General features: G+C 36.8%; 1 protein-coding gene across 1 annotated transcript in view; it reads left to right on the top strand.

Moving 5' to 3' along the window:
- SNTG2 (syntrophin gamma 2) overlaps nt 1-14,769 on the top strand; it is a 260,496-nt gene that overhangs the window by 155,443 nt on the left and 90,284 nt on the right. The window contains exons 7-8 of the mRNA XM_034060916.1: nt 6,867-6,954; nt 14,028-14,119. Coding sequence (XP_033916807.1) covers nt 6,867-6,954; nt 14,028-14,119 — 180 coding nt within the window. The remainder of the gene's footprint in view (nt 1-6,866; nt 6,955-14,027; nt 14,120-14,769) is intronic.

The following is a 14,769-nucleotide window of genomic DNA, read 5'->3' as shown; positions in this document are numbered from 1 at the left end:
AGTTATTGGTTTAAATTAATACTAAAGCTTTGTGGTTAAAAACATCTTTTACTGTATTTGTAGGCAGAAATAAAAGTTCTAATTGAGTGAGCTAGGAGCAATTGCAGTTTAGTTTAAATCTGTGAAAATTTCCATAAGCCGTGGTGACTGTTATTTTCCTAACATATTTGTATATATTGGTCACACAAATGTTTGTTTTGGAGTAGCCAATTAAGCATTAAGGAAGAGAGCATTGCTCATTGAATGCTGCAAAGTTAGGGAAAATAATCAGAAGTACTTATTAGAAACCATTTCATAACTGGCCAATTAAAAAAAGACAAGTGTCAAGAAATCATTATTTCTTGAATTAACTTCATTTTGCTTCAAGCTTTTCCGAAACTGTTTGCAATCCAATTTTAATTTTCTAAACTTTTTTTAAAGCCATTTTGCTTTCACTGACATTTTGAAGACTACTTGTGCTAAGAGATTTCCATTTTACATGCATTTTCCTTGTCTACTCATACACATAAAAGCACAATGTGTTTTTTTTTCAGTTCTACTTATGGATTGAGCTGAAACTGCCAAGTCTCCAAAAATACTTCCAAACATGCTTTATTCTAGGAGGAATTTTAAGTGTTAAGTACTATTGTTCCATTTTCATTCTGAAGGTTTAGGAATTTTTAAAAACTTTTAGTTCTCTAGATTTCATTATTTTTTAACTATTATATGATATACTCTAATTCATATGTTTGCTTGCTACAACTTTTTGGTTTTTTGCCTGTTGCATTACAAGCCTGTCCATAATTCTGCACCTAGGTACTTTTTAAGGTCAAGACTTGCACTTTGTTGAATTTCAAGTGTTTTATTCGTGAAATGCATATACCTCAAGATCAGACATTTATCTGGAGATTCATTTTCTTTTACTTCAAAACTTTTGCTTCAGACTTTTAATCTGATGTAGGTATTTGATTTTAAATTTTCATCTGTAGATGTGAAATAGGATTTGTTTCATCTAACTTTAAATACATAAAACGTAAAATTCCAGACTCTCCATAGTTAGAGATCTGTGGGTGATGATTCCTGTTTATCCAAAGATTTTTACTGATTTCTAGAAAAAATATTAACAACTACTTTAAAGTTGAGTCTTTTAAATGGCCAAAGTTAAATTATGTGATTTCTGCTCTCAAAACAGGGCCATATGGGTGAATTCATTCAAAAAAGGCATGTTCTTTTTCAGTTTTAATTTCTGTTACAGTTCTGATCTATAAGGCAGAACCTGATTGAAATGGCCAAACCCCTGTGTAAACCGCTAAGCAGTGTGAATATTAGTGATCAGGTATGTCTGAAGGGTTAGAGCAAGCCACAGTAAACACAAGGCACCAGAATTTCAAAAGAGTGCACATCAGATATAAATGGTGACATTGAATTGCTTGCCTATAGCTGTATATACTGTTCCTAAAATGTGCTTTGGCAGTAAAAGTGAGGCAGCAAAGGCTATTTGGTTTTCCTAAAATGAGAGTCGTATTTTTCTAGACTGTAGTTAGCTAAGTGAGACCTAGAAACTCCCATTTATATTTTTAACATTCTCTCTGTTCTATTCTTGAGAAATGCATATGAAAGACAGAAGCATAATAAACTCTCAGTGAATGTATTTAACAGATATGCAAAATCTGTACATGACAGCTGGCATGAAAAGCAATTATTTTCCTTAATACCCTTTTCTCCTTCACACATATAAAGACACAAGTAAGAGCAGGCACACACAGCTGCAATAGATGTATTTCATAGAATCATAGAATCATCTAAGTTGGAAAAGTCCTTTAAGATCATCAAGTCCAACAATTACCCCAGCTTTGCCAAGACCACCACTAAACCATATCACTGCAGATATGGCCTCATCTGCACAGTTTTTGAGCACTTCCAGGGACAGTGATTCCATAATTTCCCTGGAAGCCTGTTCCAATGCCTGATCACCCTCTCTGTGAAGAAATTTTTCCTAATATCCAACCTAAACTTCCTCTGATCCCTACTTGGGACAACAGACTGACCTCCATCTCACTACAACCTCCTTTCAGATAGTTACACAGAACAATAAGATTCCCCCTGAGCCTTCTCTTCTCCAGTTCCCTCAGCTGTTCTTCATAAGACTTATTCTCCAGATCTTTCACAAGCTTTGTTGCCTTATTTTCTCCACCTGCTCTAGCATCCTAATGTCTTTCTTGTAGTGAGATGCCCAGAAATCAACTGTGGTTTGTTTGTTTGTTTGTTTGCTTGCTTGTTTTTAACACTTTTACAATTCTCCTTTTCTGTTAATACTACAGTAACGAAGCAGTGCAATAATAAATGTTCCTCAAAAGCCACAGGATTTGTCATTTTGGACTTACTGGATTTGTGCAAAATCTTCAACACCACAAAGCAGTGCATTAGTATATAATGTTTATAGGTCTAAACATTATATACTAATGCACTGCTTTGTGCATTATTAGGAAATTAAAATTCTTTATTGTTATTATAGATTCATAGAATAGGGTTGGAAAGGACCTTAAGATCATCTAGTTCCAACCCCTCTGCCATGGGCAGGGACACATCACACTAATCCATGTCACCCAAAGCTCTGTCCAACCTGGTCCTGAACAGCGCCAGGGATGGAGCATTCACAGCTTCCCTGGGCAAGCCATTCCAGTTCATCAGCACCCTTACAGTAAAGAATTTCTTCCTTATATCCAATCTAAACTTCCCCTGTTTAAGTTTGAACCCATTACCCCTTATCCTATAATAACAGTTCCTAATGAAATTTCATCCCCAGCACCCCTATAGGCCCCCTTCAGATACTGGAATGCTGCTATGAGGTCTCCATGCAGCCTTCTCTTCTCCAGGCTGAACAGCCCCAACTTTCTCAGCCTGTCTTCATAAGGGAGGTGCTCCAGTCCCCTGATCATCCTCGTGGCCCTCCTCTGGACTTGTTCCAACAGTTCCATGTCCGTATTCTGTTGAGGACACCAGAACTGCACACAATACTCCAAGTGAGGTCTCACAAGAGCAGAGTAGAGGGGCAGGATCACCTCCTTCAATCTGCTGGTCATGCTCCTTTTGATGCAGCCTAGGATGTGGTTGGCTTTCTGGGCTGTGAGTGCACACTGAGGCTGGCTCATGTTCATTTTCTAATGACTATTCCATAGTCATTAGTTACCCCCTCTGTGCTACTTGTTGAATTTATTTCAGCCATACGTGCTTGGCCTGAGCTTGGATTTTACATCTATTACGTGAAGGGCTTTAAGAAAATAAAGTAATTTATTATTCACTAACTTTATACATATACTCATAGAAAACTTTTCCAATTAGTTTTGTTGGTCAATGACTCCAAAGTTCAGTGGTTTTACCAGCACAGTGTGGCAAAAAAAGATTGATTTACTGTCTTTTATAACCATTTCAATATTAAAAGAGTATGATGTATTTGGGAAGGCTCCATTGCAATTTAGTTTAGCATAAATAGTTCAAAGTCATTAGGTGGCGTGGCAGTCCTGGTAGAAGAACATCACTTTATTTCAAGGCCTAATGCGGATATTAATTAAGTTTGGGAAGACAAATTAATCAACTGGAGACTGAAAAGTTACTGCAGTCTAATTTAAATATATGCAAGGATATACTTACAGTTTCTTCAATTTTTATCATTCACATTTTTCATCTCTAGATCAGTTTATATATGCATATGAAAAGCATACAAATTTTTGTACGTGTCTGAACTGTGTTTTCACATATGATCCAATGTGACTATTGCAAAAGTCTATTTCAGCTTTTTAACATAGCAAGCATTAACCTTTATGTATGTGTGTATATATATACCTATATTCATATGTAGCTCAGCTATATATGCCACAATGATAATGAAGCTCTATAAGACAAGGTTTTTTAGTTCACATTCAGCTCATCAGTAATGTATTACAAAACAGAACTATATTCAGTAACACTAATTTTGAATCTTGCTGCTGAAAATATTAAGTGGTTATAGAACTGTATGAATACCCTAATAATTAAAGTATTACTTTCAATGAAACATTTATGTAAGTTGACAACTTTCATGAGTTTCTGAGCATTTTGTGCAAAGTAGCTGATATAAATCCACAAAACAAGATTCTATTTTAATATTCTTAATCTATTCTAGTTTAATTTAATTTAATTAAACTATTGAGCTTGCCTTCACTTAAAAATAATTAGAATTTATGATTAGAGATTATGTAGAAATCAAGAATCTTCATATCAGGCAAATTTAAAACAGAGCATGCAGTTACAATACAATTTCAGAGGAATTTTAGAATGATGTGGTACCTGAAATTTGATAAAAAATTTTGCATATGTGTATATATAGGTCTATTATAATATATATAAAAATGCCCTTTGTATATATACCGAATACTTTTATATATATCATATAATTATATATATAATATTCTGCAGCTAAAGGGAGGAACTATCTTTGTTAGAGAAAAATAACAGAGGTACCAATAATTTTCATTCCTTAGTAAGTAATAGTCTATGCTACTGCAGGAAATAAGGGGCAAAGTATTTCAGGAGACATAGTGTTCTTATACATTAGATCTCAAAACACATTTGTTAGCTTGGCAGTCCTGATACACGTTTGTATTACCTTAAAGAAGGATTCTAATTTTGCTGTGCTTCAGTTCCTGGTTATTCCTGTTATGATCATCCTGAGATGGTTTAGTGAGAAATAGTACTCTTAATGGGTTTTTTTTCCATAATGAGACATCAGGTACTCTTATAGTCAATTGGTAACAATATCGTTGGAACACCTCATATTGGAATACTGGGAGTGAGTAGGTAGCATGGTAGCACTAGTTGTTGTATTTTTGGGTAGTAAATCATTTAAATGTGGATTAAGCCGTGGGGGGAGTAAAAATGCTTGAACAGAGAACAAGAAAAGTAAAGAAATGCAGCTTTTGGGGAGAGAGATCGGTCTACCAGGAAGGAGGAATTTGAAAGGAAATGCAGGTTCTTTGGGGGAAACTTGCTGAAGCTGATAGCACCTTTTCTTCTTTTTCTTTTTTTTTTTTTTTTAATATTTCTCTTATGCATCCTCTACCCATTTGCCTCTGTACTCTCATTCCTCAAGCTCACTAATCTGATTGGACTCCTTGTTAGGTGCTTTTTCTGACCTTATTGAGCTCTTTCTTCTCCATTGCACAGCTGGATTTCCTAACCTAATGAGTGTGAAATGCTATTGTTCCCTCCCAGGGACTGATCGGTTGGAACTAGATGATCTTGAGGTCCTTTCCAATCCTAACTGTTCTATGATTCTGATTCTATGATTAGTGCTACTGCAAGTTGTTACCAGTGGAGGTCACTGTTTGATGGACTGAAAGATGGGTGGGGAGGGTGGAAGCAGACACTTTAAGTCTTTGTTAAAATATATGGATTTTGCAGGTATAGTAAACAGTAAGATTTTAGCAACAGTACTTTATATGCGTGATTCATATGTCACTCAATCATTCAAACCACAAAATGTCCAGATAATGTTTTCTTCAGTGTTAATGTTGGGCATTTTATAGTCACTTCTCTTGCTCACACTTTTCCAGAATATTTTTATATCCTAAAATTCTTAGCTTCTGTGACTGTTTACTTGATTTCTTCACTTGTCCTGGGTTTTCATATCCATCAGGCATAAGACTGATGTTTTCATGTAGGTCATAGAATCATAGGACGGTTAGCATTGAAAGGAACTTTAAAGAACATCTAGTGCCAGCCCCCTTGCCGTGGGCAGGGATACCTTCCACTAGATCAGATTGCTCAAAGTCACATCCAAACTGTCCCTGAATGCTGCCAGGGATGGGGCATCCACAACTTTTCTGGGCAACCTCTGCCAGTGTCTCATTACCCTCACAGTACAAGCATTACTTCAGGTGCACAAGAGGAAGAGTTACAAAGTTGGAGGTAATTCTGCATCTCATAATGTTGGCCAGTGTAGTGTCTTGCTAAAATTGTGGAAACAATGCAACCACCAGCTTCTTCCAAGTACAACATTAGGCCAGTAAACAAGTATCTGTGGTTAGTTTGATGCAATTACTTTTCTGCTTGATACATGCATGCTTTGATTGTGTTCAGATTAGAGACCACAAGCCTTAGAATCCAGTTCAAATAAACAGGATCAGGGCTGTAGACCCTGCGTGCAGGCCACATGCAAAGCAAATGCAGTACCTGTTTCCTGAGCATCATGAATATGAAACTAGGGAATACCTCTACCCTTTAATAGAAATCCAGTTCTGTTAAAGATTTTATTTGAACTTCTGTGTTTAAAAAAGCTCCTTACGCAAGTATCAACCTATGCCTTTAAGTTAATTCTGATGTGTTAATACATGTGTCTATACACATATGTGTTTGTGTGTGTGTGTGTGTGTTCCCTTCTGGTTAACAAATGCATCCAAATAATGAAGACAGTCACAAAAGTCAAGACTATCTGAAACAGAGAAATGTGATTCATCTATTACCTAAATTAATCATTTCAAATACTTATACCTTTTTGTGTCTTTTTATGTGTATACACACACAATGTATTACATCTTCATAAACACGTTTCCCTACTACTTTATGCCAGTTTTAGTACATCAGTTTGTTTCTTTAAAGTTGTGCTCAGCTGGTACATAAAATCAAATTGCCCACCAAATTATTTATTCGGACTGTTCCATTGGTCTTGCCTACTCTTATCTGTTGTTGGAGTGACTTAACCCTCAAGATATATTTTTCATTCCCAGCCAGAAATGTTCATACTGAGTTTATTCTAGATCAACAGAGATGTTGATTTGATTGTAAGTAATGTGCTTTTCATGACTGGTGGTTCTTTGGTTTAAAGTAGCTGTTATTTGTCATACTGACAGGTACACCTATTGCGAAATGCTGGCGATGAAGTTACCATCACTGTTCAGTACCTCAGGGAAGCTCCATCATTTTTAAAGCTCCCATTAGGTAAGAGGAAATTAATGAATAAAAATAATTTGTTTTCCTCTTTGCAGTATTCTTATAATAAGATGACAGTGACAGAAATAGGAATTAAATCCTTGAGTAGTTTACAGGAAGAAACAGAAAACTGCATGTACTTTGTTGCTTAACATGTAAGGATTTAATGCATACTGCATGACTGCTTCTGTATAGTTTATTCAAAAGAAAACTGAACAACTCATTAAAATGCAGTACAATCATGGGTGATATCTGAAAGTTTTTCTACAGAAGCTTTGCCTGAATACAATAAAATAGTGTTTGCAAACATTTCAATCATACATTCACACTGAAGAGTATTTTCAGGACATTTTCCAAACAAATGGATAACGTTAATTATGTGTATTTTGTACATTTTGATCATTTTTGTCAGAGAGTAGAATTATAATGTGACAACTGAGTAATTTAAAGGTAGCAATAGTAAATTGTTTATGAAAAATGCAGATGAGGGAAGTTGTTGGTTGTTCTGGTTAGCAAACAAAAATATCCAAGACACTTTAATCAGTGTTGCAAGTAGAAAAGTGCACATAATATATCAACTAACTTAGTCAGACTGAATAATTTTGTACTAGTTTATCTTACATATAATTGTCTTCCCAAATTAAGCAAAACAAATTTAAGCCACGTCTAGTTCTGGGGATTTATGTAAGCTGTGCTCAGCTATGTGCATGGGTTTTTTTTCTTGATTCTAACAATTACACTTCTCATAGTTCTTGTCTTTAGATGAGGTCTGTAATTTAATTTAGGTTCTTAGACCTATTAAAAGCAAATCTGACAGGCCTCTGCTAAGCTGAACTATACATTTCATGCTAAAACTTTTTATTTCAGATCTTACTACGTATAATTTTCAGCTGAATATGCAATCTAAATTCAAAGAAATCTTATGTTTAAATTTGGAGATATTTTCTGGTCAGTGTTCCTTTTAATGAAACTTCAAGTTTTGCCTTTCTGACTTGCCTGCTAGGTAGTCGGATGACTATAGTTCAATATTTTTAATGTCTTGGATAACTGTGTCCAAGCTTAAATATGACTCTGGCAAGGTAGTAGGGTCTTAACCAGTAAATTTTGTGTGGCCACATTCATTTGTGGTTATGAAAGTCCTACAAGTAATTTTATCTCATCTTGTTGATTGACATCACATACACACTTGGATTCCGTTACTTGTGGTTGGTTAATCTTAGCTAAGAGCCAAGCTCCCACGCAGCCACTCTCTCACTCCCTCCCCTCAAACAGAACATGGGGAGAAGATACAATGAAAAAGCTCTTGAGTCAAGACAGAAACAGGAAGACCACTTATTAATTACTGTCAGGAACAGTTCACACAGGTCTAGAAACATTGATGCTCTCTTGGTGCATCATAGCTGCATTGCCTTTCCCGCCAGAAGGCATTGCAGCCATTCTTGTCTGGGTGGCTGAGATTATGGTGCTGCTTCCATAAAGCGCTACTTCTGGTAAAAGAAAGCAGTAATTAGCAGGGAGACTAGTTCACATATCTCCATGTGACCAGAGGTGTGTGCAAAACTTCTGTAGATTAATAGCTTACACGAACACTTGAACCAGGAACTTTCACCTTAGAAGACCCATAACTCTCATTCAAAGGGCGTCTTTCCTGGCCTGTGCCCAACTAGCACCATTTGGATCTGCCCCTGGTTACTGTTGTTCAGAGAAAACCTGTTTGGAATAGGGAAGACAGTGACATTTTAGACAAGCTATCACAGAGTATCAAAAATCACAGCAGAGAAGCAATGCTTCTTAAAGACACGTCTTGGATACAAATTGCTAATTTTTGGCGGGTTATTAGGTTTGCCTCCTTTATGCAGAGCATGAGGAAATCTTTGGCAACCATTATACTACCCTGCCCAGTTCCATGCATGATCCCACACCTTCAGCCCTGTACTGCATGCTCAAGAAAAGAACTTGCTAAGTATGATCAGACAGGTGAAGAATTTAAATGACCCTTGTGAACTGAACCTGGACTTCAGCACAGAACTCAGATGCTCCTCTCTAGGATGTTCTGTGCAGCCATCCAATGCAGGCTAAAACCAAGCTCAATGAGTCAGATACCTATGGTGACTTGACATAAATACTCGTTTTGGTGTTGAGGAAATAAGCAAAAAAACTGTAGAATGGAAAATAGGTCTGGGTTTGGGCTGTACACTGAGAATAGTTGTGGGACAAACCACCCTTTTCACAAGTCCATGCACAAAAGGGAATTCTAGTCATGAAGCACCAGTGACACATATAACAAGCTAATCAGCAATTCTACTCTGCAATAAAGTACTTCCCAAGTCACACTGAAGGTAAGATTTAAGTGCGCACATGCACAATTCTGAAGTATTCTGGCTTTTCCTAGCATCCCAGAAGACTCAGGCATACAGTCCTCTACCTTCAAGCATTCAGTCATACCAGTGGCTATACTGGCAGTTTTAGTACTGTGGTGTGTTCACTTCAAATACAAATAAACCATCTCTTCCTATTAACCCATATTATTACTCTTTCTTTAAGTACATTGACAGGGGTAGCATCTGTCTCCCCTGCTTCCTCGTCATACCTTTCCCTTCCCTACACTATCTCATGCCATGGTTAGCAAAAGCAGATGTCACAATAGGAAAATACCTGCCTACAAGTCTCACCAATTTTTATGGTTATTTTGCTCTTTCATTATTGTGAGCAACAAATACAGGATTTGGCATGAATACTGATGAGCTGGCACTTAGGAATGAGACAAAGACTACTTGTTTCTGTTTGGAAGAGGCCCTAACTCAGGGTGGTATGCGAGCATTGATTGTTGTCTCTTTCACAGCTGCCTGGGAATCTTGGCCCTTACTAGACTATTACGAGACTGTCCATAACAGTAAATTAAATTATGCCAGGAAATAACCTTTTCCACAGGAATTTGATCAGCAATTTTATAAAATATTGCAGAATTCTTGGCATAATTTTGCATAGAGCAAATACTTCCTCAAAGAACTCTGAGGCCTAGATGGAAAGGTAGTGTGGGCCAGTAGGGTCATTAACTGTCTGATTCATTGGGTTGTCTGGCTTCATGGCTAGGGTAATTCCTTATCCTATGGCCTGTGGTTTACTCTAAGGTCACTGTCAGCTAGAGAGAGGATAGATTTGTGATTCTGGAAACCAAAGGAAGAAATGCTGGGGTTTTTTTTGGAGCTGGATCAGGCAGTTATTAGTGGCTATAAGGGTTACGTTACAGAATAGATACAGTATCAACTGTTGGGTATTGTCATTAAGAATTCTCTTATTACCCATCCTAGAGCTGAGATAAGACTCACTGCTGCTGGGAAGACTCTTCAGGACATTTTGTGGTAAAACAGACTCTTCAGAGTTTTTCTTTTTTTGATAGTTATTCCAAATTATAAGAATATTCTGAAGTTGCAAAGCCTGCAATATAATTAAAAATCACCAGGAGTGTTTCCTTTGATTTTAATTTTGTGGTTGTTCTGGAATGAGCTTTGTGTCTATTGGAGATGTTTGTGCCATAATTATCAAGTTAGATGAGTTTTTATTTACATACAGGTGGTCTCCAATACCATTCAACAATGTTGATCATAAGACAAATTGGTGTAAAAGATAAAGTCTTGCTGGCTATTTGCTGGACATTAATCTGCTGGCCTGCATTTTGGGAGTTTTATTTGTTATTTAGAGATTTAGTGTAATTCATTGACTGAAATAAACAGCCACATGTTGATGGGACTCTTAGTTGACCAGGCACCTTTTTAGGCCTTAAGGCTTTTAAAGTTAAAAATAAAATCCAGGCTTTATTAAAATAAGTAGTAAAATGCCTAAATTTTGAAATTGTAAAATCTCAGTCATTTTGTTTATATAAAAAGATTTTAAAACAGTTCCTACCTGTACCACTGCAAACAAGTTCTTTAGGTGTGGTGTCAGCTAGCTTGGTGATTTGCTCTGCAAAATCACCTGTGATCCTTACAGATTTTCTTTCCCTCACTTCAGAGTTCTCACAGTCTTTTTCCTGCTGTCCCCAGGAGTGTATCAGTCTCTTTTGCAAACTGTAGTCACCTATATCCTTGCTATCTCTCTCTCTGAGCCTTTCCCACCTTACAGGGTGAGGTGTGATTTTTATTATGAGCATACTCAGCTATTGCCCAGTAAAGATCAGGCAAAGATCACCTCCTTTCCCACAGGATCCTTCCTGACACAGCCTTCTCAAAAGAAAAAAAAAAAAAAAGCCAGAATAAGCTGAGAATAAGCAAATTAAAGAGATGAAACCTGTCATAGTGTAGGCTTGCATTTCTCATAAGCTGGCTGTCTGACTATGATTTGGGTGGGATAAGAGGGCAGCTAAGCAATAACAATTCCTGAAAATCTCAGAGTATACCAAACACCTGGCATCAGTACCCATCAGGATACGGTATTGTGGTCATGGAGTGTAGCAAACTATTCTCAGACTACTGTTCCAGAGTTTGGACAGGTACCTGACACTTGATTTGGAGTCTCAGGTGCTTGGGCCAGAGCTACAGTAGCAGACAGTACCAGATTTACTTTGCGTTAGTATATTTTGTATCATGTATGTTTTGTTGTAAGAACAGGGAGGAAAGACTATCTGATTGCTCTAGGACTGCCATGTAGGAAGTCAGACCAAGCTCCTCAAAGTGACGAGAGCACTGCACGTTCTTTGGGATCTTCTAAAATGCTGAACAAGACCAGGACAGAGTAATCCATGAACAAGTGAGGCAGAATAGGCAGTGAGAAGACTAAAAGATCTGTGAACTTGTTTGTAATCAGGTGGTGGAGGTGACATAGTTTGAGAAAGGCTTGTAGTTTCTTGTGACTCAGAAAACCAAAGAAAGCTGCTGAACTGAAAGGAAATCTTCAGTGATGGTGTGGGAGGAGGGAAATTTGTTGCTTAACCTTTTATTCCTGGTTTTCTTTCTTTTTCTATTCTTATTCTGTTTTCCATGTAACAGACGTCAATTTTCTCTGCTGACAAAAAAAAAATCTAATGTAGCATTTTTAATTATGGTAAAACCTGGATTTAGAGATCTGAAAGATCTAAATTAATCTCTTTTGATTATGTTCAAATTACTGAGGAAGTGAGATAATTCCACTTTAGGAATCTGATTGCTTATTGGATCTCCCATAGTTACCCACTGACAGAGATAGTGGGATTCCCCAACAAGCAGACTCTTCAGTGGAGAATTTAACACCAACTTTTTTATTTTAGTACTCTTATTACAAAAAAATACGTATTATCTTCTGTTCTAGCAAGTCACTGTGGTCATCTGTGAGTATAAACAGAGATTTTTGTGGTCTACTGTACTTATATGGTAGCTACAAAATGTAGTTAGCTACTGAAGTCAGTGCTTGGGTAAAAACCATACACGCAAAGCATAATTCTTTTTTCTGCTGCCATCATCTAGTATTGTACTGAAAGGACTCCAAATGAACGCATGCTTAAATTTCAGAATTCAGGATGTAATTCTGGGTCCTCAGCACTGAATTGGCAGAGATTTGTCATGGAGAAAATGAGCTTTTGTTGAATTTTGCTAAATCTTCTAGATATGTGGAATAGATACATAGAAAAATATGTGACTAAGAATGACTTTCATGATGTTAGACTTGACAGGCTTATTAATGTAAAATGATTTACAGGCAATTTCAGGTGACTTCTTCAGATGGAAAAATGAGTGTCGTGGTTTAAACCCAGCCACACAGCTCATTCACCCACTCTCCCCCTTCCTCCCCCAACTTCTGGAGAGTTGGGGAGGAGAATCAAAAGAATGTAGCTCCCATGGGTTGAGATATGAATAGTTTAATAACTAAGGTATAACACAAATCACTACTGCTACCACCAATAATAATAATAAGAGAAATAACAAGAGAAAAGAATACGATACCAGCCACCAAAACGAGCGCAACCCACCAGAGAGCATGCCCTTCCGGGTAACTCCCAGTTACTTCCCCGGATATGACATGCTATGGTATGGAATACCTCTTTGGCTAGCTTGGGTCAGGTGTCCTGTCTTTGCTTCCTCCTGGCCTCCCCTCCTCCCTGGCAGAGCATGACTCACAAAGTCCTTGGTCAGAGTAAACACTACTTAGCAACAACTAAAAAACATCGGTGTTATCAGCTCTGTTCCCAGGCTGAAAGTCAAAACACTGTGCTGCACCAGCTACCAAGAAGGAGAAAAAATGACTGCTACTGCTGAACCCAGGGCAATGAATTTTCAGTGATGATGAATATAATGCTGTGAAATTGATTTTCTGCTCGTTATTGATAAGACCAAGTGCTATCTGATAGCAATTGTGTGTTATTGGTGCTGCATGTTAACATTTTACATTTAAGCAGCAATTACACAATGTGACTTCGTGCTGTTTCTGTTATTGTATGTTACAAAAGTACTAAGCTTTCTTGGAGTCAATTAAATTACTAAAGTAGGATCATGATGCATAACTACTAAAGGAACATATACATTGATATATATCTGCAATCTGAAGATATTAACATAGAATCAACATTTCAAGATGGCTGCTTTTAATTTCACAGTTTGAGAACATGCATCATTCATGAAAGTAATTAGCATTTTAAGAAAAAGATATATCCATTAATAAAGTGTATTTATGTGTACAGTTAGTACTTGCCTGGGAACGTCTTATTAGCTTTGTTTATAAATAAAGTCCACAGTTATACTCTAAGATGAGACTTTCAAGATTTAGGATTTGTTTTTAATTAAATTAATAGGATTTGTGTAACTGAATTTACTCCATTTTGAATATCTCATTCTCAGTGAAAAAAAGACTAAATTCTGTAAACAGCATAAAAGTAGTTCACATGAGCACAGCCTCTATAAAATGACATCTAGCTAACTTTTTTCTTTCTAGACATGAAGTATAGGATATGGAAATTTTATTGATTGTCATTTTAAAATGGAAGTAATATTTTTGGCTTGGTTTGGTGACCTATATTTAAAACTTTTCATGTTATTTACAGCTGGAATAGATACCAAATTATATATGCATACATTTTTAAGATAAGCAATTATTTTCTGTTATCTGATTTCTAGGTTCCCCTGGACCATCCAGTGATCACAGCAGTGGAGCTTCATCACCTCTGTTTGACAGTGGCTTACATTTAAACGGAAACTCAACTAACACTGTAAGCAGATGATTAATAAATACTTGGTGTAAGCTATGTGAGTTTTCTTCCTATTCTGAGCTTCAGAATGCTAGTGTAGGGCTGTAAGACTACCCTAGTTTTACTGGCCTTGTTGTTTACTTATTTTTTTTGATTGATTATGAAGTGCACATACTGTAAAATTCTGTACTTACAAAACAGTCAACATGGGGCCCTGGTCTGCTAGTTTCTTAATCTGAGGCAACTGGGAAGCTTGTAGGAATGAGCACAGTAAGATTTAATCATTGTTTAGACATGAATTCCTGTGAGCTTTTCTCATATTTTGTTGAATTGTGGTATCACTATTGAATTTAGTCCCGCTAGAGTTTCTGAAATGTACAAGGAATTCAGAGAACAGTGTAAAGGTGAATTACTGAGGCAAACTTTTGTGATGGGAAAAAGGGTGAGAAAATGAGAAGGAAATCAAATGGGAAAGCAGACATGGGGCGGTGGGGGGAGAGATACTACTCTGGGAAAAATACTAGTCACCAAAGCCAAAGAAGGTAGGATACCTTAGTAAGCAACATTTTCTTTTAAAAATGAAGACTGAAGATGTAGATACTAGCTGTACAAGGATGGACCTTAATGTGCAAAACTCCTTCAGCTCCTAACAAGTTGCAGCTGTAGTCTTT

Source organism: Melopsittacus undulatus, chromosome 3 (genome assembly GCF_012275295.1).
Source record: "Melopsittacus undulatus isolate bMelUnd1 chromosome 3, bMelUnd1.mat.Z, whole genome shotgun sequence".
NCBI classification, from domain to species: domain Eukaryota; kingdom Metazoa; phylum Chordata; class Aves; order Psittaciformes; family Psittaculidae; genus Melopsittacus; species Melopsittacus undulatus.
Note: the sequence above shows the minus strand (reverse complement) of the source record. Positions and strands in the feature narration are given on the sequence as shown.